Source organism: Haliotis cracherodii, unplaced genomic scaffold (genome assembly GCF_022045235.1).
Source record: "Haliotis cracherodii isolate W230 unplaced genomic scaffold, xgHalCrac1.p SCAF_9, whole genome shotgun sequence".
NCBI classification, from domain to species: Eukaryota; Metazoa; Mollusca; class Gastropoda; order Lepetellida; family Haliotidae; genus Haliotis; species Haliotis cracherodii.
In genome coordinates this window covers 52,540,528-52,563,383 of record NW_027266343.1, presented here as the reverse complement: position 1 = coordinate 52,563,383, position 22,856 = coordinate 52,540,528, and the positions used below count along the sequence as shown (strand labels likewise).

At 40.3% G+C, this 22,856-nt stretch overlaps 1 protein-coding gene across 4 annotated transcripts in view; it reads left to right on the top strand.

Moving 5' to 3' along the window:
- Window positions 1-2,475: 2,475 nt before the first annotated feature.
- The window catches only part of LOC139452994 (protein mono-ADP-ribosyltransferase PARP14-like), a 75,928-nt gene continuing 55,547 nt past the window's right edge, over window positions 2,476-22,856 (top strand). Inside the window, exons 1-10 of one of the 4 annotated variants that reach the window (XM_071234620.1) lie at window positions 5,399-5,530; window positions 5,569-5,603; window positions 9,745-10,621; window positions 11,228-11,392; window positions 12,490-12,657; window positions 13,967-14,239; window positions 17,034-17,291; window positions 19,633-19,890; window positions 21,109-21,240; window positions 22,533-22,733. In XM_071234620.1, coding sequence (XP_071090721.1) covers window positions 9,745-10,621; window positions 11,228-11,392; window positions 12,490-12,657; window positions 13,967-14,239; window positions 17,034-17,291; window positions 19,633-19,890; window positions 21,109-21,240; window positions 22,533-22,733 — 2,332 coding nt within the window. In that variant the 5' untranslated portion in view covers window positions 5,399-5,530; window positions 5,569-5,603. Of the gene's footprint in view, window positions 2,531-5,398; window positions 5,604-9,744; window positions 10,622-11,227; window positions 11,393-12,489; window positions 12,658-13,966; window positions 14,240-17,033; window positions 17,292-19,632; window positions 19,891-21,108; window positions 21,241-22,532; window positions 22,734-22,856 lie in introns of those variants that run through there. The other 3 variants (XM_071234622.1, XM_071234621.1, XM_071234619.1) reach the window with 3 other exon arrangements.

The following is a 22,856-nucleotide window of genomic DNA, read 5'->3' as shown; positions in this document are numbered from 1 at the left end:
ACGATCCGTGCCGTCGCGACAAGACACCCACAAGCAAGATCATGCATTGTTCACAACCGTTTGATCCTCATCAGTTGGTTCTTACGAAAACTTTAACATCACAAGGTGTAGCATTACAACATCTACACTTGTGTGATACAGTATCCGGTTGTGGGGTGTGGCAGGGTTATAAGGCTAACCACTGATTGTTTCCAGGCCAATGTCAGGTTGTCCATTGATACACCTACACTATAGCTTTAAAGTGTAAATTTATTGATTTTCCAAGATACATCGAACCACAGCTTGGATGCGTAAACATGTTATTGTCCCAAGATTCAGGGAAACTTTGGCTTCGATGTGTAAACATATTGATGCCCAAACTACATTACAAGTGTAGTTTCAGCGTGTAAACTAGATGATTCCAAAGACGCGCGGGGAAACATGCAGTACTCACATCTATCAGGTTTTACGAAGCTTTTAGCAATATTCCAGCAATATCACGGCGGTGACACCAGAAACGTGCTTCGCACATTGCGTCGATGTGAGAAATCCACGATCAATAATCAACTCTCGACTGAAGACTGAACTACATTCTGAAAACACATGGTGTTGTTTTTATCACAAAGAAAGAAACCCACACAAATCCTAATATCCAGTTTCTACTGTGTCTTGGATAATTGGCAGATATTACTTAAATCAGTATCAGCGTCCGACTTGATAAATGCTTTCAGAGTGGGCTGGGTTTAATAGCGCTTCTATCAATATTCAACCATCGTTACGGCTGGTGATACCAGAAATGGGCCTTCACGCATTGTACCCATGTAGGGAATCAAACCGGGCCGTCGGTGTTAACAGCGAATGCTTCAACCACTGGGCTGCCTCACCGACCCGATAAATACTTTGATGACAGCAGATAAGTCGGTTGCATATCCTGTTCACTCGCGAACGGAAGGTAACTATGGAATGCCAGTATACTCGGACCCCATGGTACCGCGGCATTCATCGTATCGCGGCATTTGTGATTTCCGATAGTTCACGCGGGGCACGCCTCTTAGCGGCTGTCTATTAATGCAAATCAGTAGCCAGGAAGTGCTCACTTCGTAAACAATTTCAATTTCCTCGGAATGTTCCGTCTGCTGTAAGTAAGGAGTTATTAATCCGTTGATACATATTTCTGGCATTTGTTGTAATATTGCCTTACCCCCATCTATCAATGGCCAACGATATAACCCGCAGTTCCCCAAGTAAACTTTCTCTATCGACCTGAACTAGATCATCTGCATGTTCATGGCGACTAACGAGGTAACGGAAGTTACGTAGTCCGCACATTTTTTCCCGCTCTGTGCCCAGAATCTATTGGGAGATCATAAGGGCCATAATGCCAAACTTAGAAATACGTTCTTCACTAGTAACCAAAAGATAAATACATACTTTGGGCATACTAGGAGTGCTTTTTATATATTTATTGTTGACATTTAACATTTTTCCATTTTGTGACAAATTATTGTCATCCAATTATTTTTAAAATATCATTTCTGATATTTTGATGTTGACTTATAAAAATATTTTTCTCTTACTTTTCGGTAAATATGCATTGAATACCTATAGCTGATAACACATTTAGAATTTTACTTGTGCTGTCTTTGCACTTGTCTGGACAAATCACTGATGTCTGGCATGATCATACCAAGTGGTTGGTAGAATTATGTCCTCTTTTTGTCCAATTCGTACCTCCATACACAACTTTTCTCTGTACCGCGATACGATGGAGTTCTCTCCCTTGTCAGAGAGAGCCTGAGGCCCGGCTTTTACTAGGAGCTACTAATGTAAATAATGAACTTTTATCAGTAAAATATGCATTGTTTGATAACATGAATGATATCTGATACAGAGAACACGAATTAACATAAAGGTTAGTGAGTGCATTTTGTTCCGTTTAGCGTACATGACAAGTACCGCGATACCCCGAGGTTGCAGGCTATAAGGTGAATGCCGCATATGCATTCAGGAATGCCGTGGCTGTGTAGAGAGATACATTAGTCCACTGTTTACATAAAACGCGCAAAGCCCTTGTTCCGTTAATGATTTATAATCAACCACAATCCCGAACACATGTAACATGTCTAACGTGTTTTTAACCCAATACAGTTTTTTGCAGTGATGGCTCTTTACCTTGATGTTCAGGTCGCTCTAACACAGTCGGAATATAGCATTCACTCACTAACACACCTCGACCATATGCTGATCTCGCCGAGTCGTGTTGGCCCAGTTCCGATTTAGATTGTGACTACATATCGCCATGTTGGTATGTCAAGTGATATATCACAGCTGAAGTCGAGCGTTTCACTTCCTTTTATAGTATAGCCTCCCACCCGACATGCACAGAACTGGGTGTTTACCTGGAAACGTCTCTTTTTCTTTTGAAGTGTTAACTGATTTCTAGGAAGTGTATTATCATACTCGGTAAATGGCAAACAGCCTGCAACACTCGAGTGGCACAAATCTACCTCGACCCATGATGTATTGTGAGTTTAAGCTTTGGCTACTATAGGTAGGACTTGAAATAACATTAATATTGACTTGCAGCTCATGTATGCATATAAATCTGTACGTTATTGAATATGTAGAGGACATTTTAGTTGTCGAGTGAAATATCATGTTTCTCTCATCGTGTGACGGGGTAAGGAGATATTTTCACGAGTAGCGTATCCTGTTGAATATTCTGGGTAGAATAGGTCTTCAGCAACCCATGATTGCCGGTAAAGGTGTCTATGCGTGTCATAAGAGGAGACCAATGGGATCTAGTGGTCAGACTCGCTGACTTGGTTGTTGCATGTTATCGTCTTCCAATTGCGTAGATCGATGCTCATGGTGTCAATCGAGACTCGAATATTTACAGACCCCCGTCATGTAGCTGGAATAGTGCTGAGTTCAGCTTTAAAAACATCAAACAAATATTGTACCCTTGTGGGGAATCGAGTCTGGTATTGTGTGGGTATTATATTCAATATATTGTGTTATTTTGAATGTGGATATTTGTGGTAAATACGTTTAAAAGTGTACAGTAGCCTTAGAGGCATAACTTGTAATAGTGTGGATATGTTATACATTGGCATGTAAATGATGTGATTTGCAAAACTTTCAAATTTATTTCACTGGAGTTGACATAACGTTGTCCTATTGTCATTCAGAAAGTGTTTGGGATGTGTGGATGCCTCGCATCAAAGCTTACCATAAATTCCAGACAATTAGCATTCTTTCCGAATGTCCTTTGACCCGGAGTTTATTCAAAACTGCTGTTGTTTCTTATCACGTTTTCTTTCTCAATATTGCTTCAAATGTCTATAATATTCCCTGTGATGGTTGAACCGGCGTTTGTTCTATGATTTACGCTAGGTTTAACTTAATACAGCTACATCTGTCGGGGCATGGAAATTTGGATATCGCACAAAATGCAAAGCCTGGTAACAATATCCAATGAAAATGTTTCTTTTTGATCATTTATCGAAAAATAACAATCCTTTAAACCGCATCATTACTTTGTCAGAACGAACCCTTTTCAACTTTAGAAATAATAACTATCCACCAACATTTCTTAAAAGGCTTTGGTCAAGCTGTCATGCTTTATTTCTTTGAATTTGTTGTTATGCAAAACCGTGTAAATCCTCTGGAAAAATAAACAAATTACACACAGTAATACAAAAGGGCAGGGTTCGATTTGGGGCAGAATCAATGTATATGTTACAGTTAAAACGTATGGACAGTTATTATGTGTAATACCTGAAATTTGCATGTATTATGTGTAGAAGTTGATTCACTGTTATTATACATAATAACTGAAATTTTAAAGAAATATACACAATATCTGATAATTGTCAGGTATTTTATATAGTTACTGGTTGTACATTAACATTTTTTGGTGCAGGAGAGGCTTGAATGTCATCTTGAGTTGCACATCCATCGTGAATTATAGCATTTGCATCTGTTACTTTAGCATTTCTTGGTATCAGCACAATTGCAAATAATAAAAGCTTGACAACCACAACTGTATTGATTCTCTCTGCAATGACAATCTCAGAGAAATGGCAATACTGAGCAATACTTTACACAAAGATGTTTTCATCAGTTTCTTAGTTAGTGAACATCAAAAGAAATAAAAACAGCACAATAGTTAACAACCATACATTAACATTGCAATTTTAATTCAGATAGTATTATAATACCTGAAAATTTCAGTTATTATGTATATTATCTGAGTGAATCGGGTATTACACACAATACCTGAAATAATCAGGTATTATATATAATAACTGATGTTTTAATTGTAACATATACACACCAGTAAAGTCCTGAAAGTACAATTTGCTATTCAGGATTTTCAAGAGTTTGTATGTTTGCGTTTCCAGGCAGTCAGGCATTAGGTGCGTAGAAAAGTTGGATTCATTTCCGGAGAAAAGGTCATAAACTGCTTCCTATTTGTTGTGAAACTTTGTAAACACATAAGTCAAGTAGTGAGTTTTCAATTTTTGCTATATCGTTTTAAAACTTTTATTGTTTGCGTTTCCGAGGCAACACGTTGGACATGTTCAGATATGTTTCTTTGTTTGCTTATTGTTCAACGCCACACACGGCAGTATGCCAGCTATATGAAGGCGGTCTGTAAATACATCAAGTCTGGACCAGACAATCGAGTGATTGACATCATCAGCATCGGTCTACTCAATTGGGATGCGTCAACCAAGTCCGACATTCCAATCCTTGAATAGGACTGTATTTAGCTTTGTCTTTACTCAAACAAATAAAAATCAGAAGGAATGTGCGCACAGTGAAAAAGAAAATGCGAACATTAGCGTCTTGTATTTGATTGTAGCTATGGAATTTTATTCTTCTTGTCATAAAAAATAAATCACATGACTAACCACAGGTCCGGGTAATCCTGTGAGTACCGGGTCCTACTCAGGACCCATCCGCCCCGAGTACCCGAGTTACCCGTCCCGGCCCTAAATTGTTCATGACCCACGACCCCTCCACCCTATAATGAATGAGTAGTCCCTAAATGATGGTCAAAGGTTTTAAATAGAATCGATGTATTTTAAATATAAAAATATAAAGGGATACGAAACCGACGAGTGGGGTACGAAAATGCAGAGATATGAAACGTACTACAGATAGCGAAACTACAGGGATAAGAAATGACCTGTTACCAGCTACACGACCGAAAAAGGTAAAAATATTGACACGCAGGTTTGGGTTATGGAAGCAGTATCGTGTAAGGGAGATAACATCTGCCGTACAGAACACTAGCTCCTAGCACGGCTAAGTAAATCCAGTATGCTATCAAAGGAGCCTTAGCGACCCTTGTCGATGCAAGGAAAATACAATGTTTTGACACGTGACTTACAAAACGAAAGTACGAAATTCGACCCTTTCTTTCGTTATCAATTCCAGGAACGAATCAATTCGACAGTTAGTCACACAATGACTCTACCTTCCTGTGAAGGGGAATTTGAAGCAGGAAGAAATTAAGTGTTCGAATCTCGTCCGAAAGGAGGTAATATTAGCTGTCATCGCTCTGCACTCAGCTGCGAGTGCTGTTGTGTGTCACTGTTCTGCAGGGCTATCTGGCAAGTATTCGATCACCAGCTGATCACTAACATGAATAATGGCAAATCGTCCCAGAGAGCAGTCTGCCCAGAACGAAAATGGCAAACAGTTTGAAGGCGCGTTTTAAGATTTAACCTTTAAAGTTAATCTACCACGTTTAGTTTAAACGTTTGAAACAGGAATTGTCAATTCGTTTTCATCTTGAAATCGAAAGTCCTCTTCAATCACGTGTTTATTCGTTTGTAAAGATCCCCGTCCATTAAGCAGCAGTGTCACAATCCCTTTGTCGGAGTGTGTGTATATCCTCAAATGTTAACTTTTATTTTTTTTGCTAACCTTCTATTCATTGTAAAGTGAATTAACTTTCTTTTCAGCTTTTATCAATATCATTACTTATCAGAGCAGCCATTTTGATATTATAGTAGAGGCTTGAATGACATGAATACGAGTATGTTGTTGCAGGTCAAAGCCTCAAATGGAATGTCTGTTGATGTCATATGTTTGTTTTTTGTTGTGTCATAGTGTAAAATAATTGAAGTTGCAGTGGGAAAATACCTACCCAGCAATGCTTTAGACATACATAGATTCCTTGGGGATGATTTATGACTTTGCTAATCTACACATTCAGTATTTTTTTAAAAGACAACTGTACCACAGGGTGATAGTCAAATGTAAGATTTGACTTTTTGTGTATCCATTTTAACTAAGGAGTCTGTGGCCCTTTGGACCTATTGCCATACCAGAGAAATATGTGTGTATGAAATAGAATAAGGGGAGGCAACTCAGTACCACTGGAGAAAGGCTGTGAGGTGTAATGGGGTTTAACATGACATTCAAGATTGTTGCACTTATATAGCTATGTGTGTGTGTGACTGATTGTACTAGTCCGGACTAATACAAATTTTATAGTGTCAGCTCACTGAGATACTTTCTTTGGCATGCCAGAAATCTATCATCGTGGGTTCGAATCTTGGTCCGCCCCTATTATGTTTCTAGGTGTGTCAGCCCTTGTTCAGGGGTTTCACTAAATTGGTAAATGTCTAATACCTGCATCACTTCAGGTCTGCTTCCCACATCAAGCTGATACATCTAGATATAACTGGAGTACTGTTAAACACCCCATAAAACCCAACTTACTCACTTCACTCATTTGTTAATATTCTAATGTTTTTCAATACATAGGGAGATCCAGAGGAGGGTTCTGGACCCCCCACACCCCACAACCCACAACCCACTCCCTTTTTGAAAACCAAATGTAGTATGTTGCAGACCCCTTCCTTTTCAACATGCCGGATCCACCCTTGCAGTATATTTATAAGGATTGATTGTTGAACATATTTGAATGTGTAGTTAACATTAATTTGTATTCTTTATATTTTACCAAACAGCATGCAATCGACATGCAGTCATGTGACATATAAGTTGTAGGCTTAGCACAAGGAGAATATTCCATGATGTACCCTCATTTGGATGTGTACACTGAGCCAATAGTCGAGAAAAATGTATAAATGATAGATTTTTTATAATCACACTGTTATTATCCCCTGCCACAGAGTTCTTCCTTCCTTCTGCCGTCCGGATCTTAAAAGGGACATTTTTTCTCCAAACCTTTTTACAAGATTTAAGTCAGAGAAATGAAATTTTGCACACTGGTCTTACTGATCATGATCTCAAATGAGTTTGAAAACTGATGTGGTAAATTCAATTATTACAATGGATATAAACAGCATTATGCTATTTTTAACCAATGAATCAGCTCATGGTCTGCATCCATGGAATGAGGTGCTGGCAAGTACGTTAACCAGCTAATATTCAGATGATACATCACATAACGCTCACTGAACACTGGCAGCAGCCTTGTAACCATTGCCTCAATTACAAACAATGATAGGGTTAACCAATGTTATATTTTGGATAACACTTTCTTAGTAAAGTACAGATTCTCATACTTTTTTGGGTTGAGTCCCGTCCGGGATTCAAACCCACACTTGCCAGAGTGAGGCACCTAATCGCCAGCACAAAAAGTCAGCGATCTAACCAACTCAGCCACCGAGGCTTCCTCAAAAATGAAACTGGTAGTCTAGATCACATACTTTGAGTACCCCTCTGACAAGTGTAAATTGGCACGACTCCCATGTTATATCCCAAATATAACATCGGTTACATTTGACCACTTTCTAAATGGCATTGAGTATTCATAGCTTTCGGCCATGGGAGCCGTGCCAATTTACACTTGTCAGAGGGCTACGTGATCTAGACTACCAGTTGTCGGACTTTCACTTTTGTGGAAGCCTCGGTGGCTGAGTTGGTTAGATCGCTGACTTTGTGTGCTGGCGATGAGGTGCCTCACTCTGGCAAGTGTGGGTTCGAATCCTGGACGGGACTCAACCCCACAAGTACGAGAATCTGTGTTTACTAAGAAAGTGTTATCCAAAATATAACCGGTTACATTTGACCACTTTCTAAATGGCATTGTGTATTCAATGATAGGGTTAGCTAAATGTTTATGCATGTAGTTGTGCTAATTTGACCTGTGGTTTCAATAAATAATTATTCATTATACTGAGTAGGCCATAGTTCTTTAGTATGACTAGTTATATATAACTCGTAGTGGAGGGTATCTTAATTGCCATAATTGAATAATAAACTGAGTTGTCGATCATAAGTTGATCCATATTTTAGAGGTGTTGCCCATATAGTGATTTTCAGTGGTTTACAATTATTTCAAACAGTGACCCGTGAAACTGTTCCATGCATAAAAAAATACTCATTGAATATTTATTTCTAAACTAGCGATGTATTTCTGTTTTTAAATACCAACATGCAACAAGAATGACAGAGAGTTTAGTTGTGGTACAGTACAATAATTGTTGCAGATTTAGATCTTCCTTAGATCTTCGAACTAAGACAGTCACTGAATTATCAATATGAGGCATTGTTTTCTGAATCACCGGTAGTGCAGAGGATGAATCATATGTCATTGTTATTGCCATTTCAAGATAAACATGTACAGTAAAATCACACATGGCAATATTGTTACGTGTCGACTTCCAAATTAAAACAATATGTTAACCCAGAAATCTACACTTTAAAGAATTCAGTGTGAACCGACAACAAAAAAATGGTTTACAAGTAACAATTGTACTATCTAATAAACTGGGTTGTTAAATCAATACAAATTACTGCAAAGTTATTTCGATGGCAGTACCAAATGTAATAGCAGTATAAGATACAAAAGCTGCGGTGATAGAGAAATAGTAAGTGATTATATTCACCTAGCAGTAACAGTGGTCAAGTTTCCAAAATAGGCCTAGGGTGGATATCCAGGGTGAAAATGATCTTCACACATCTGAGGGTTTTGATGTAATGTGAGATGATAGAGGCATGTACTTTCCCCTCTTATGTAATCAAAGTACTGTCTAGAAATGACCTGTGAAGATCCAGGACAGAATAGGTCTTCAGCTACCCATGCTTGCCATAAACAGCGACTATGCTTGTCATAAGAGGCGACTAACCTGATCAGACGATGAGGCTCGCTGACTTAGGTGATGCATGTCATCGTATCCCAATTGCGTTGATTGATGCTCATGATATCAATGACTGGATTGTCTAGTCCAGATAGACGATTATTTACAGACCGCTGCCATGTAACTGGAATATTGTTGAGTGTGGCGTTAAACAACAAACAAAAAACCAAACAAATTTCCTAACTATGCAGGGTTGATATAGCTGTTCCAGAATACCCTTGACTCCAAACAGGAAAGATGTTTTATGTAGCATAGACTGCCAAACATTTTTTTAAAATTATTTTGGACCAAATTATGTCATTGCCAAAGAACTCAATTGCAGAATAAGATTGTTTTTACCAGAAATTGATCACTTCTCTCACAGTTCCAAGCATCAGAAAATGTCTAATTTTTACGCCGCTTTTAGCAATATTCCAGCAATATCATGGTGGGGGACACCAGAAATGGGCTTCACAAATTGTACCCATGTGGGGAATCGAACCCAGGTCTTTGGTGTGACGAGCGAACGCTTTAAGCACTTGGCTACCCAACCGCCCCTCTGAACACTGAACAAATGATTACTTACTGACTGCAGCAAAAACAAACTCATCTTCCTTTGACTCCCTTTTGACCTTTTTGTGTGCTTGCTCTTCAGATGGATGCCAGAAAGCCACCTGATCCTGCAGCTGGGATGGCTGAACGTCTGAAGGATGCCACTGATAGAGCAGACCTACCTTCAGATGGGCATATATCAGGAGTGGATGACATCAAAGCTGATCCTGCTTCCACTAATACTCAACAGCTACCACAGACACAGACAGGACCTCAGGGGCCATATCAGCAAGGCTTTACAGGTCATCCTTACTCAGGTCAGCCGGGTCAAGGGCCTGGTCAAGGACAGCCTCAGGACAGTGGACAACACCCCAGTGTACAAGGACAAGGACAGATGGGTCAACAAGTGCCCTCATATCCTTATCCAGGTCAGCAAGGACAGTGGCCTGGTCCAGGACAGCCTAACTATCCACATCCGCAGGGATCATATCCCCACCCTCAACAAGGAGGGCAGAATCCATACCCCCAAACACATAATGATCCTAGGTTTGGCTATTATGACTACAGCTATGGTGGGTATGTCAATCCACAAACTGGTGCTTTCTCCCAATGTCCTGCCCCTTATGGTCAGCATCAGTACCCCCATCCTGATGGAAGCCAGCAGCCGCAGCATCCGAACCTCTCCCAGCACGGTGATGAGACCACTGGACAGACAGGCCAACAACCTACACCACCCAGAAAGGATCAGGGAACACAGAATGACCCAACCTCCACTGAAACTTCCCAAGCAGATTCTCCAGCTAGAAGAGACATTTCACCTGGACCGCACCCCACTGGCTCATACTCCGTACACCCGCCGGTTTACTCAGGACAGAAAGATGGACACTTCTATCCTGCCTATCCTGGATTTCCTCAGTACCCACTAGAACCACCCCCTCCTTATGATGGACATCAGGGAAATGTGCTGAAACTGGAGCAGGGTAGGTAGTAGGGCTGGAACTGGAGGAGAGTAGGTAGTAGGGCTGGAACTGGAGCAGGAACTGGAGCAGGGTAGGTAGTAGGGCTGGAGCAGGGTAGGTAGTAGGGCTGGAACTGGAGCAGGGTAGGTAGTAGGGCTGGAGCAGGGTAGGTAGTAGGGCTGGAACTGGAGCAGGGTAGGTAGTAGGGCTGGAGCAGGGTAGGTAGTAGGGCTGGAACTGGAGCAGGGTAGGTAGTAGGGCTGGAACTGGAGCAGGGTAGGCAGCTCAGTTGTTGTTTGCACTTTGTGCTCACAAGAACCAAAATGTCGGTGGCTGTCTATATACTTCAAGAGATTTAAAATGAATGACCATTCTGGTTTCTTGTTGCTGAAGATTTGCGTATGATATGGACTGATTAAAATTGAAAATCATTGTCCCATTTGCAAAGATTTCCATCCCTTAATTTGAGTCTTTCAAACATACCGATTCTTTCAGAGGACTTTTATAGTCTATAGTATAGTTTTATACAGCTCATGTTTTGACTTTTGTATTTTATATAGAGAGATAATTTCAGGTTTGTATGTTTGATGATAGATGTGTGAAGCATCTCTGTTCATTGTATCTCAGATCAGTATGACATGGAAAAGAAGATTGCCATCAAAGATGCAGTGTCAGCAGCCGAACCTGACAGGACTGGAACAGATGAGGGCGTGGTCACGGACCCTGCGGAAACAGGCGATAAAGCAAGGAAGCCCGATCGGGATAGGTCAACTGAAGGTGCTGACATAACAGGTAGATATCTTCCAGGGTAGATTATTGAAGGTTTACTTTCTGTATTCAACAGCCGTAGAAACTAACAGTTTCAGTCCACTAGTCCTTATAATGATAACATATAGCAAAACCTTTAAAAATGGCCAATTCATACTAGTCCTTAGGGTACCTTTACTATTGGGCAGTTTGGCAAGGACCATAGGACTAGTGCCAATTTCTAATCAGGATTCAATATGACTGAGAATAGCGCACCAAGTATGTAGTGCTGGTCCTATTGGCATGTTAGGTTTATCTGATATTTCTCTTCTGACATGTCTGATGAGACATAAAGTTCCAGTTAGTTATTGTAGTGTCATAATTATTGAGGCTAAACTTCAGCCTTCATTATGTGATCTCTAATCAATTATTATAACTAACTAAGACTCATTCCATACTATTGTGAATTCCAATAGAATAACACTATTGAGGCTGCTCAGTGGGTTTGATCAAACTTTACCTCCAGCTACCATGATTGTCACAATTGTTTTTTGGTATTTTTTTTTGGGGGGGGTTATGAGAAATGTTGAAGACTTCCTACCTTATGAACCTCCTATATGACCCTTGGAATGTTTTGGTAAAAAGAAAATCGGAAATGCTATAACTTGAGAATTTATGATTAGAATTTGAAGATTTAAGATGCATGATCACTTGTGAGTGACCTCAGTATGATCCCTCGTGATCCTGCTACAACAAATTTATATTGCCGACATGTTTCAATAGGACATTATAAAATAATTCAAATAAATTCCCAATTTATAAAAAACAGCTGCTTGATTGAATGACATCCATTGGCTAAGAAAAAGTGTGCAGCTTTTTGCTTAGAAGCGGGGGTAAAGGTTTTATTCTGTTTCTCAGAAATACACATGCAGCCTGTAGTGCTCGTGGTGGGGTATAAGAGATTTATTCCCCCGCTAAGAAATTTATGACCCTCCAAGGCAGGTTACACCGTATTTTATCATGATCATGTGGACCAATCAGATCTCATCATTCTGACGTGGATGTTTGAGTAAGATATTTGTAAGGTCGTGAGGCTATTCTAAACCATATAGTGCTACACATGTGCCTTTGTATATTTCCAGAAATCACTCCCTGTTACAAAATTGAAGTGAAAGGACTACCTGCCTCCCTCAGCAATGACAGCATCAGTCTGTACTTTGAGAACCGCCGCAGATCGGCAGGGGGGCCTGTTGTCAATGTGATGAACAGAGAAGATGGAACAGCCGTGGTGGAGTTTGCACATCCAGAGGGTAGGGTATACTCTACAGATAGCACAAGGGACTGGCATGTACCCTATGTAGGCCTTGGTTTCAGCAGGGCGGGAACAGGACAGAGCAGTAAACCTAACTTGTCTTATGCCAATTGGGACAAATATACTAAACAATAAAAGTTAGGGATTGTGAGGATTCTTGAGGATATTTTTATGAAATTATGTGCTCAGTTTTCTAAAAAAAAGCTGGGTTTTTTTCAGTTTAATTATGTGAATCTTGATGTTTTCTATTCTGTAGATATGTGACCCAAACAAAACCCACATGTGTTTGTATACTTGATGCAGACATCACAGATAATTGATCTGTTTCAGAATGTAGAATGATAACTGTTCAATATTTCCTCATTTAATGCATACAGATTTGTTGCAACTCTTTTGGAAACTTTTATCAGCATCTGGGATGCTACAATAAGTGAGCCCTTTTTTTATTGTGACTTTTGTAAGGAGAGAACAGAAAAAGAGTCCACATGAGGATATTTAAGTCCCTGTTGCACATGTGTCTGCTAGCCATCAACCAAGAAAATGACAAATTAGACGCAAATTATAAAGGCAAATTAGTAATGGTTTAATACTGATGTGTGATTTGTAGCTGTGGAGGGAGTGTTGAAGCAGCAGGTCTGGAGCAGCAGAGTTGACCACTGACTGTTTTTTTAAAGAGGGTCGTGATGGGTTTTTAATGCTTATGTAAAACACCCTTCAAACACTATCGTAAACATAAAATTCATCTTTTTTTATTGTAAATGCTTATTGTAAAATACCCAAAAATAACTGCTTAACGTAAATATATAATTTACTGCTTATCGTAAAATGATTAAAATGGTAAAAAACAGTCTGTCTTCAAGATCCAAATGCTTCGCGACAGAAAGCAGGCTGTGCAACTGATGCAGGGGACCAGTCTAGAATGTTTAGCGATTTGAGATTTTACCCAGTATTAAAAATATGAATTGTCAGGATGAATTTTCGCGACGATTTTATTGAAAAAGAAGAAAAATTACTGCTTAATGAAAAAGTAACCTAAATTTTACTGCTTACTGCTTATGGGACCTACCCATCAGGGCCCTCTTTAAAGAATAATGACTTTTCCATTTTGACATATGTGATAATGTTCATTGGTTCATATGTATTTGACTGTAAGATTAATTAAAGTGACATTTCCACACTCATAACGTCTATCCATAAGATAGCAACCATGAGAAACAGACGGCATCCACTTTTGTTTTTAATGCCACTCATTAACAAGGAGGGGACATTTTTACTGTAACAACTTGCGTTGTCATGTTTATTTGAAGATGCCAAGCGAGTGTTAGAGAAGGGATCCCACAAAATTCAAGGGATTGATGTTGAAGTCACCCTGTACAAACCCAAGCCACCAACACCCCCCCCTGAAGAAGAAGTTCCTCTTGTCTTACCAGACACAATAGTAGTGACAGGATGCAAAGACATCATTCTTGATGTCCTTGAGATGTACTTTGAGAGCAAGAAGAAGAGTGGAGGAGGAGATGTGAAATCCACGGAGAGAAGAGAGGAGGATGTGGTCCTTGTCACATTTGAAGACCCTGAATGTAAGTCTTAAAACATCCTCTCAATATCCCCAAATACATAGAACTCATTGGAAATCAACACCAATCATCATGCTTGCTTGAGGCCAGACCAAGGTTGGAAGTAAAGCCTGCCTCCTCACACATGGTTGACAGTGTGGAGTGAGGCTATATTAGTAAAGCCTGCCCCCACACACATGGTTGACAGTCTGGAGTGTGGAGTGAGGCTATTTTAGTAAAGCCTACCTCCACACACATGGTTGACTGTCTGGAGTGAGGAGTGAGGCTATATTAATAAAGCCTGCCTCCACACACGTGGTTGACAGTCTGGAGTGTGGAGTGAGGCTATATTAGTAAAGCCTGCCTCCACATGTGGTTGACAGTCTGGAGTGTGGAGTGGGGCTATATTAGTAAAGCCTGTCTCCACACACTTGGTTGACAGTCTGGAGTGTGGAGTGAGACTATATTAGTAAAGCCTGCCTCCACACACATTGTTGACAGTCTGGAGTGTGGAGTGGGGCTATATTAGTAAAGCCTACCTCCAAACACGTGGTTGACAGTCTGGAGTGTGGAGTGAGGCTATATTAGTAAAGCCTACATCCACACACGTGGTTGACAGTCTGGAGTGTGGAGTGGGGCTATATTAGTAAAGCCTACCTCCACACATGTGGTTGACTGTTTGGAGTGTGGAGTGAGGCTATATTAGTAAAGTCTGCCTCCACACACATGGTTGACAGTCTGGAGTGTGGAGTGGGGCTATATTAGTAAAGCCTACCTCCACACACGTGGTTGACAGTCTGGAGTGAGGAGTGGGGCTATATTAGTAAAGCCTGCCTCCACACACATTGTTGACAGTCTGGAGTGTGGAGTGAGGAGTGAGGCTATATTAGTAAAGCCTACCTCAACACACGTGGTTGACAGTCTGGAGTGTGGAGTGAGGCTATATTAGTAAAGCCTGCCTCCACACAGGTGGTTGACAGTCTGGAGTGTGGAGTGAGGCTATATTAGTAAAGCCTGCCTCCACACACGTGGTTGACAGTCTGGAGTGTGGAGTCAGTCTATATTAGTAAAGCCTGCCTCCACACACATTGTTGACAGTCTGGAGCGTGGAGTGGGGCTATATTAGTAAAGCCTACCTCCACACACGTGGTTGACAGTCTGGAGTGTGGAGTGAGGCTATATTAGTAAAGCCTACCTCCACACACATGGTTGACAGTCTGGAGTGTGGAGTGAGGAGTGAGGCTATATTAGTAAAGCCTACCTCCACACACGTGGTTGACAGTCTGGAGTGTGGAGTGGGGCTATGTTTGTAAAGCCTGCCTCCACACACGTGGTTGACAGTCTGGAGTGTGGAGTGGGGCTATATTAGTAAAGCCTACATCCACACACGTGGTTGACAGTCTGGAGTGTGGAGTGGGGCTATATTACTATATTAGTAAAGCCTGCCTCCACACACTTCGTTGACAGTCTGGAGTGTGGAGTGAGGCTATATTAGTAAAGCCTACCTCCACACATGTGGTTGACAGTCTGGAGTGTGGAGTGGGGCTATATTAGTAAAGCCTACATCCACACACGTGGTTGACAGTCTGGAGTGTGGAGTGGGGCTATATTAGTAAAGCCTACCTCCAGACACGTGGTTGACAGTCTGGAGTGTGGAGTGGGGCTATATTAGTAAAGCCTGCCTCCACACACGTGGTTGACAGTCTGGAGTATGGAGTGGGGCTATATCAGTAAAGCCTACCTCCAGACACGTGGTTGACAGTCTGGAGTGTTGAGTGAGGCTATATTAGCAACTCCAAGGGATACTATATACCAGATCCCACCAGTCCCTCTGGTGTATACTGACTATGAGGTAGGGTACTCGCAAGAATTATCTATCAATAGTTATCATTGTGTATAATTCTAAGAATACTACCTCTGTTACATCAGGAGTTAATCCATCCCGCCTTTCTCCCAAATATCTGCATCTAGTTGATGATGTTTATGGGTTGAAAGAAGTGAGGAGTTCCTGCCTTGCACATGCGCAGTAGCATTTCTTACTAGGGCTGGGATTTCCTTCATGGGATCACAACTGTAACATAATTCAGTGAAGAGGATGTCTGTTGAAAATTAATTATAATTTGTAGTGTGGTTCTCAGCATAAACAGGAAGTTCTAGCTATGATGTAATAGAGGCACTGGCCATCGACCAGTTTTAGCTATTTTTTTCATGTTATTTCTGAAATATTCCGTGAACAAAGTTAACTGTGCAAAAAACTTTGGTTTGTGTGAAACTAGGAACAAATGCACATATTTCTGTCAGTGGAATAAAAAATCAGAAGATTTCTGTTATAATGCGATGACAGGAAATCAAGACAGTAGTGTTGGTATTTCCCATCGACCAACTGTACTAGTTATCTCCATCATCTATCTAAACAGTATGTGCCACGTGATCACACACACCGCTTCAGTTACAAAAATTACATTTTCCATTTTCTCTGGCATCTGACGTACACCAATATTCCCCAAGTTCAATTTACACATGCTTTTCCTCAACACTGTACTGTGGATTTTACGATAAATGCAGGGTTATGCAATTTTGGAAAAATAGCTCAAAAAAAGGTTTTAGAATTGTAACCGAGCAAAAGTAAAGCGACGTGTGCACTATAATGGGGAGTTGGCGATAATTGGTCCTCAGTGATAACTGGTCGCTAGCTAGTAGTATTCTTAGAATTATAGACAATGAAAACAATTGTTAGATTTTGGAATGCTGCAAACATCAGTCTAAAGAAGCACGAGGGTACTTATTGTAAAGATATGTGTGTCTCCTTTACTTGAAGATGTCAAGAGAGTGTTAGAGAAGGGATCTCACAAGATTCAAGGGATTGATGTTGAAGTCACCCTGTACAAACCCAGGCCACCAACTCCACCACCTGTTGTCTCACCAGACACGATTATAGTGACAGGCTGTGGAGGAATCTCGGATGATGTCCTGGAGATGTACTTTGAGAGCAGGAAGAAGAGTGGAGGAGGAGATGTGAAATCCATGGAGAGAATAGAAGAGGATGTGGTCCTTGTCACATTTGAAGACCCTGAAGGTAAGTTCACACCATGCAACAATTCTTGGGTCTAAGGATCCAGAACAGCAACAACGTTTATTGGCTTATTAACTGATGTTTTTTACTCTTAAACAAATTAAATCCTTTTCATGAAACATACCGACAGTATACCCAAATACATAGAACTCATTGCAAATCAACACCTGCCATCATGCCTCATTGAGATCGACCAGGCCAAGGTTGGAAGCAGAAACTGTCTTTCCTTGCTCAACACACATGGTTGATAGTATTATCAACTTCGAGTATTTGCTGCGCATCCAACACACTTTGTGATCATTTGTGGAAAATTGATTACAAAATGAGTCCCCTTTAGATACCATTATTTTACCTTGCCTTTACCTGACCAATATCCATACTAATTGCCTTTCTCATTTCATTTTGAAAAACGTAGTGGAAACTCCTGTGCTGTGTTCCCCAAGAGCAGAAAAACATCTTGTCCGAACACACCCCACAGCCGGAAGCACTTGACCAAGCCATTCCTCTCGTCACTCTCTCAATTTCGTGCCAACTGGGTGGTTTGGGCTAAACTTCTGTGCTCTCTTAATCCAAGCCATCCTATAAAAATTATTAGGTTTTTTAAATTCTTTTGCTTGGATTACATTCTTCAAACCTTTCTTCATCATACTAGAACTTTATTTTGCTATTTTGGCCTAAACTTTTCTATGTTTTGGGTTAAAAGTTTGCCTTATTTGTATGTTGGGGTTTGGGATATCTGGTGCTCGCGTGTTTCAATTTGTAATCAATACCCCATCAGTTCCACATGCATCCCTTAACCATGTACTACTGAGACCCGTTTCTGCTTCTCCCTGGGTGAAGAAGACTTTGCAGCGTACTTGTATGTAGTACAGAGGGAGAAACCGGACCATAAAAGATGTGATTCTTCTCGGTCATCCTCCTCAGTAGAAGCGGCTACCATTATCACACCTAATAAGAAAAAAATTAAGTCAATGACAAGATAAGGACAAGAAGCTCACACAATTTGACCACTGTTAGACAAGCAAATCTGGGATTGACCATGTCTCGAACAAATAAGTTCTGCTTCTACCGGACTTACACTGTCACAAAGTCAAGGGTTGGTCTCCAACTCTAACTGGTCAGTCTTCTACACAAAGCCACTCTGATGCCAAACTTGGGATTGCCCTACTATCTTCATTGGTCAGATCTGAGAAGTCAACAATGATTCCAAGGGCCAGATGATAATTAAATCTGTCCAGACTTTGAACTCTATGTTTAAACAGTTTTTTCAAGAGACCAATTTCAAGCGTTTTTTCTCCGGAATACAGAAGGCTATAAGGACAAGAAATCCTCTCTCCAATGTGATTTTATTGCCAAGAATCAAATGCCGGGTCAGCCAGATGGACAGTTTCACATTTCACTTTTATCATTTATACTTGGCTCCAAAGATATGGAAGATTTATCAACATGACCGGTCAGAGCCTTACGTATTCATTGATGAAGGACAAATTTCTTAGGTCAAAAGTTAAGGCTACTTTTTATTACCTACCACCAACCATGAGATTCAAGCCATTAGTATCAGTCAGGATAAGGTCAAATATGTATTTTATAGGGTGAAAATATCATTTATACTTCGCTATTACTGACTCATTCGCTATAGATCACATGCAGCCATCCCCGCGAAATGAGAGAGTGATGAGTGTACCAGCTTGGTCACATGCTTCTGGTGTGGCTGCACAGCGTTTGGACAAGATGTGTTTTGGAATGAGAAGAGATAAGCAATTAGTATGAGTCAGGATAAGCATAAATGTTTCAAAACGTATCCAACGAATGAAAGTACTGTCACCATCTCCTCCAGCACAAGTCCTCCATCTATTTTAGAGCACAAACAATTTCTTGAGCTCCATGATAATCACACCCTTGTATACAGCGATATACGGTAATATGCGGTATAACAATTAGTTCGCGCAAACTTTTTTGTGATACTTTTTCACTTTCCACTCAAACCCATGGCCCAAGCATCTGTGTTAACCTTGAGGTCATTCCAGTTTGAGCGGCACTGTTGTTTAAAGTGTATTTGTCAATGTAAAGATGATCAATTGCATCTCATGTACATGATGTAATGAACGCTCTTTGTGTCTGTCCATAAGTGTAGACCATTGAGCCTTGAGTAAAAATTCAACACAGGTACAATTTATAGGCATTTTGTTTAGCGCCATTATTCAGATAGTAATTCCTGTTAACATTCAATGCATCTTTGTGACATCTGTTGACATGATGATGCAGCAATAGATCCAAAAACTATGTAAAGAAGCACTTGGGTACTTATTCATTGTGAAGATGTGTGTGTCTGCTTTGTTTGAAGACGTCAAGAGAGTGTTAGAGAAGGGTTCTCACAAAATACAAAGAAAGGATGTTGACGTCTCCCGGTACAAACCCAGGCCACCAACACCACCACCTATTGTCTCACCAGACACAATAGTAGTGACAGGATGCAAAGACATCATTCTTGATGTCCTGGAGATGTACTTTGAGAGCAAGAAGAAGAGTGGAGGAGGAGATGTGAAATCCACGGAGAGAATAGATGAGGATGTGGTCCTTGTTACATTTGAGGACCCTGAAGGTTGGTATTAATGATAGATCTATTTTAGCTCAACTTGACATGGTAAACATGAATTTGTATTATGGGTGTTAGTTCACCTTCATGAGCTCTTGGTCTGGTCATACATATGGAACGCAAAATCATCTGTTAAGATATACAGCTCTGATCAAGAGGGGTGGTTCATTCGACAATTTACAGCACTATCTGTAGTTTCTTAGAAAATAGGGTGAGTCCGGGTAACCTAGGACCCATGAAGATTCCGGGGTAGAATAGGTCTTCAGCAACCCATGCTTGCCGTAAAAGGTGACTATGCTTGTCGTAAAAGGCGACTAATAGGATCGGATGGTCAGGCTCGTTGACTTGGTTGATGCATGTCATCGATCCCAATTGCGTGGATCGATGCTCATGATATTAATCACTGGATTGTCTGGTCCAGACTCTATTATTTACAGACCGCCGTCATATGGCTGGAATATTGCTGAGTGCAGGGTAAAACAACAAACCAAAAAACCAAAAAAAAAACCAATTGCGTTGAACGATGCTCATGATATTAATCACTGGATTGTCTGGTCCAGGCTCGATTATTTACAGACCACTGTCATATAGCTGGAATATTGCTGAGTGCAGTGTAAAACAACCAACCAACCAACCAACCAACCAACTAGGTAACCTAGTGGTTAAAGCATTCGTTCGTCACGCCAAAGACCCGGGTTGGATTCCCGACATGGGTACAATGTGTGAAGCCCATTTCTGGTGTCCACTGCCATGTATGGCTGGAATATTGCTAAAAGCAGCGTAAATCATCCTCACTCACTCTTAGAAGATAGGTGTTACCTTTAATTTCTCTGCCAACTATGAAAGAATTCCATTCAAGCTGTTCCATGTGTCCATGGTTTCAACATTGTAATCTTTAAAAATGGCCACCACAGCAACTCATTTTTTCCTCAGAAACTATTGGACATACTGTTTTCACATTTTTAGGGAAGGTTCATAAATTCCTCCTTTGTCATGAAGTTGGAATTTATTTTGAAAATGTGTTGTGGCAACAAATCTAAAACCATTGTCACTAAGGTGCAAAATTCAGTCTTTATCATTATTCTACAAAATGGCAAACAATTTAGGAACCCTTTATCCCTGCAACCTTATCCCGGACCAAGTTAATGCTCGCAGTGATTACAGCCTGAGAAACTAACTCCACAGACCAGAACATATGGTGCATGTTGTAGTTTTTTTGTTCAGATGTTGAAGCTGTGCTTCAGAGGAGTCACCAGATACAAGGAGTCTCTCTCCAGGTTTCCCAGTACACTCTTCCCTCGCGATCAGCTCACCACCGGAAACAGGCAGCAACTGAAGAACTGTACCTCACTGCAGGTTTGTAATTGGACAATATTTTTAAAATTATATATATGCTCACTGAAGTATGTTGAAGTCGGGATCATTGTGGAGAAGTGATACGATGTAATAGTTTATAGCTACAAGTATTCATTTATCTTGATACCAATATATTCAGTAGTGATGATACATTGTTACAAACAAGAGAGTATTTCCAAAGTACAATCATGTCAAAATAATAATCATTGGAGGGGATGGGGGTCATCGTCTCATCTTGATTTCCATGGAAACAATTTGTACTTAGTCTCACAAGGGGGTTGATTTCGTTTCTGAAGCACAACTCAAAACTGTTCAATGTCTATTAACAAAAGTTGGCAGATATGTCAAACAGATCCTGAAGGTGTGCCTTTTGCTATTTGAGGATTTTTTTCTATCGATCATAGCACTACGACAGTCATATGTCGGGGTTAATATTTGGGAATAACTATGTTGTTAATAATCCACAGTCCATTACTACTAAAATATTCATGACCTATTTTTATTTTTTTCAATTTTGGATTTTTGCCTGAGTTGTGTATAGTTGTAAACCTTTCAAGTCTCTGTCATTGATTCTTGAGTTCTGCAGTTTGTGTCCAAAATGCATCATATCTTTTTTCGTTGACCATGTTGACAGGCAACTGAAAACTTGAGAGTGAATTAATATTTGGAGCAGAAGGAAAATGCAGGAAACGATCTATGACTTTCCCATTCATAGGGATTTGATTTGTTGTTTCAATACGAGCAGATTTTATTTTATTAACCCCCGCCACGAAGTGTAAGGGGGATATGGTAATAGGTGCTGTCCATCCTTCCGTCCATCCGTCATGTTTTGTTTCACTCTCCAAGTCACTGGAGCTACACTGGAGCTACACTGGACTTGTTGTTTACTGATCATGCCAGTGCTGTGGCATTCCAGACTCCTGTCTACACTCAAATCTTCAGATGATTGGTGCTGTACTTCTTAGTACATCTCATGATAATCCCTGTCTCAATGATCTCTAAGTGAAGTAAGAACTCCCTTACTTCTCTGATTATTGTTTTAGTAATAACACAACTCATCACAAATACAGTTACATATTCTATTGAAATGGCAAGAAACACCAGTAATTATCTTTTTAGTGCTGCATTTAGGCCATTTACAAACAGTTCCAGTGAACATAGTTCACGGGGGCTAATGCCTTGCACACAACCAGACATGTCATACTGGCAGGGGATGAAATGAGTATTTGAAACTCGTTTGAATGAGGATTTCAGTCTGTAATAACATTGAATGTTTTTGTGGTTTTTTTCAGAAGAGGATGAGGATGAGGATGAAGAGGAAGATGATAACAGTGTCTTTGTTATCCTTGTCCAAGGATTGGCAAATACTGTGACAAAAGATACTCTGACAGACTTTTTTGAAAACCGACGTCGAAATGGAGGAGGAGAGGTGGAAATCGTGGAGATTGACAGAGACTCAGCAACAGCTCTTGTCTACTTTGTGAAAGGCGATGGTAAGTGAAACAGCTTAGAATGAAGTATAATGACTACAAGTTGTAGTTTGATTACATGTATATCTAGCATTTCTAAAAGAAGTTACTTAAAGTAGTTCAATAAAACAATCAACAAACACCTAA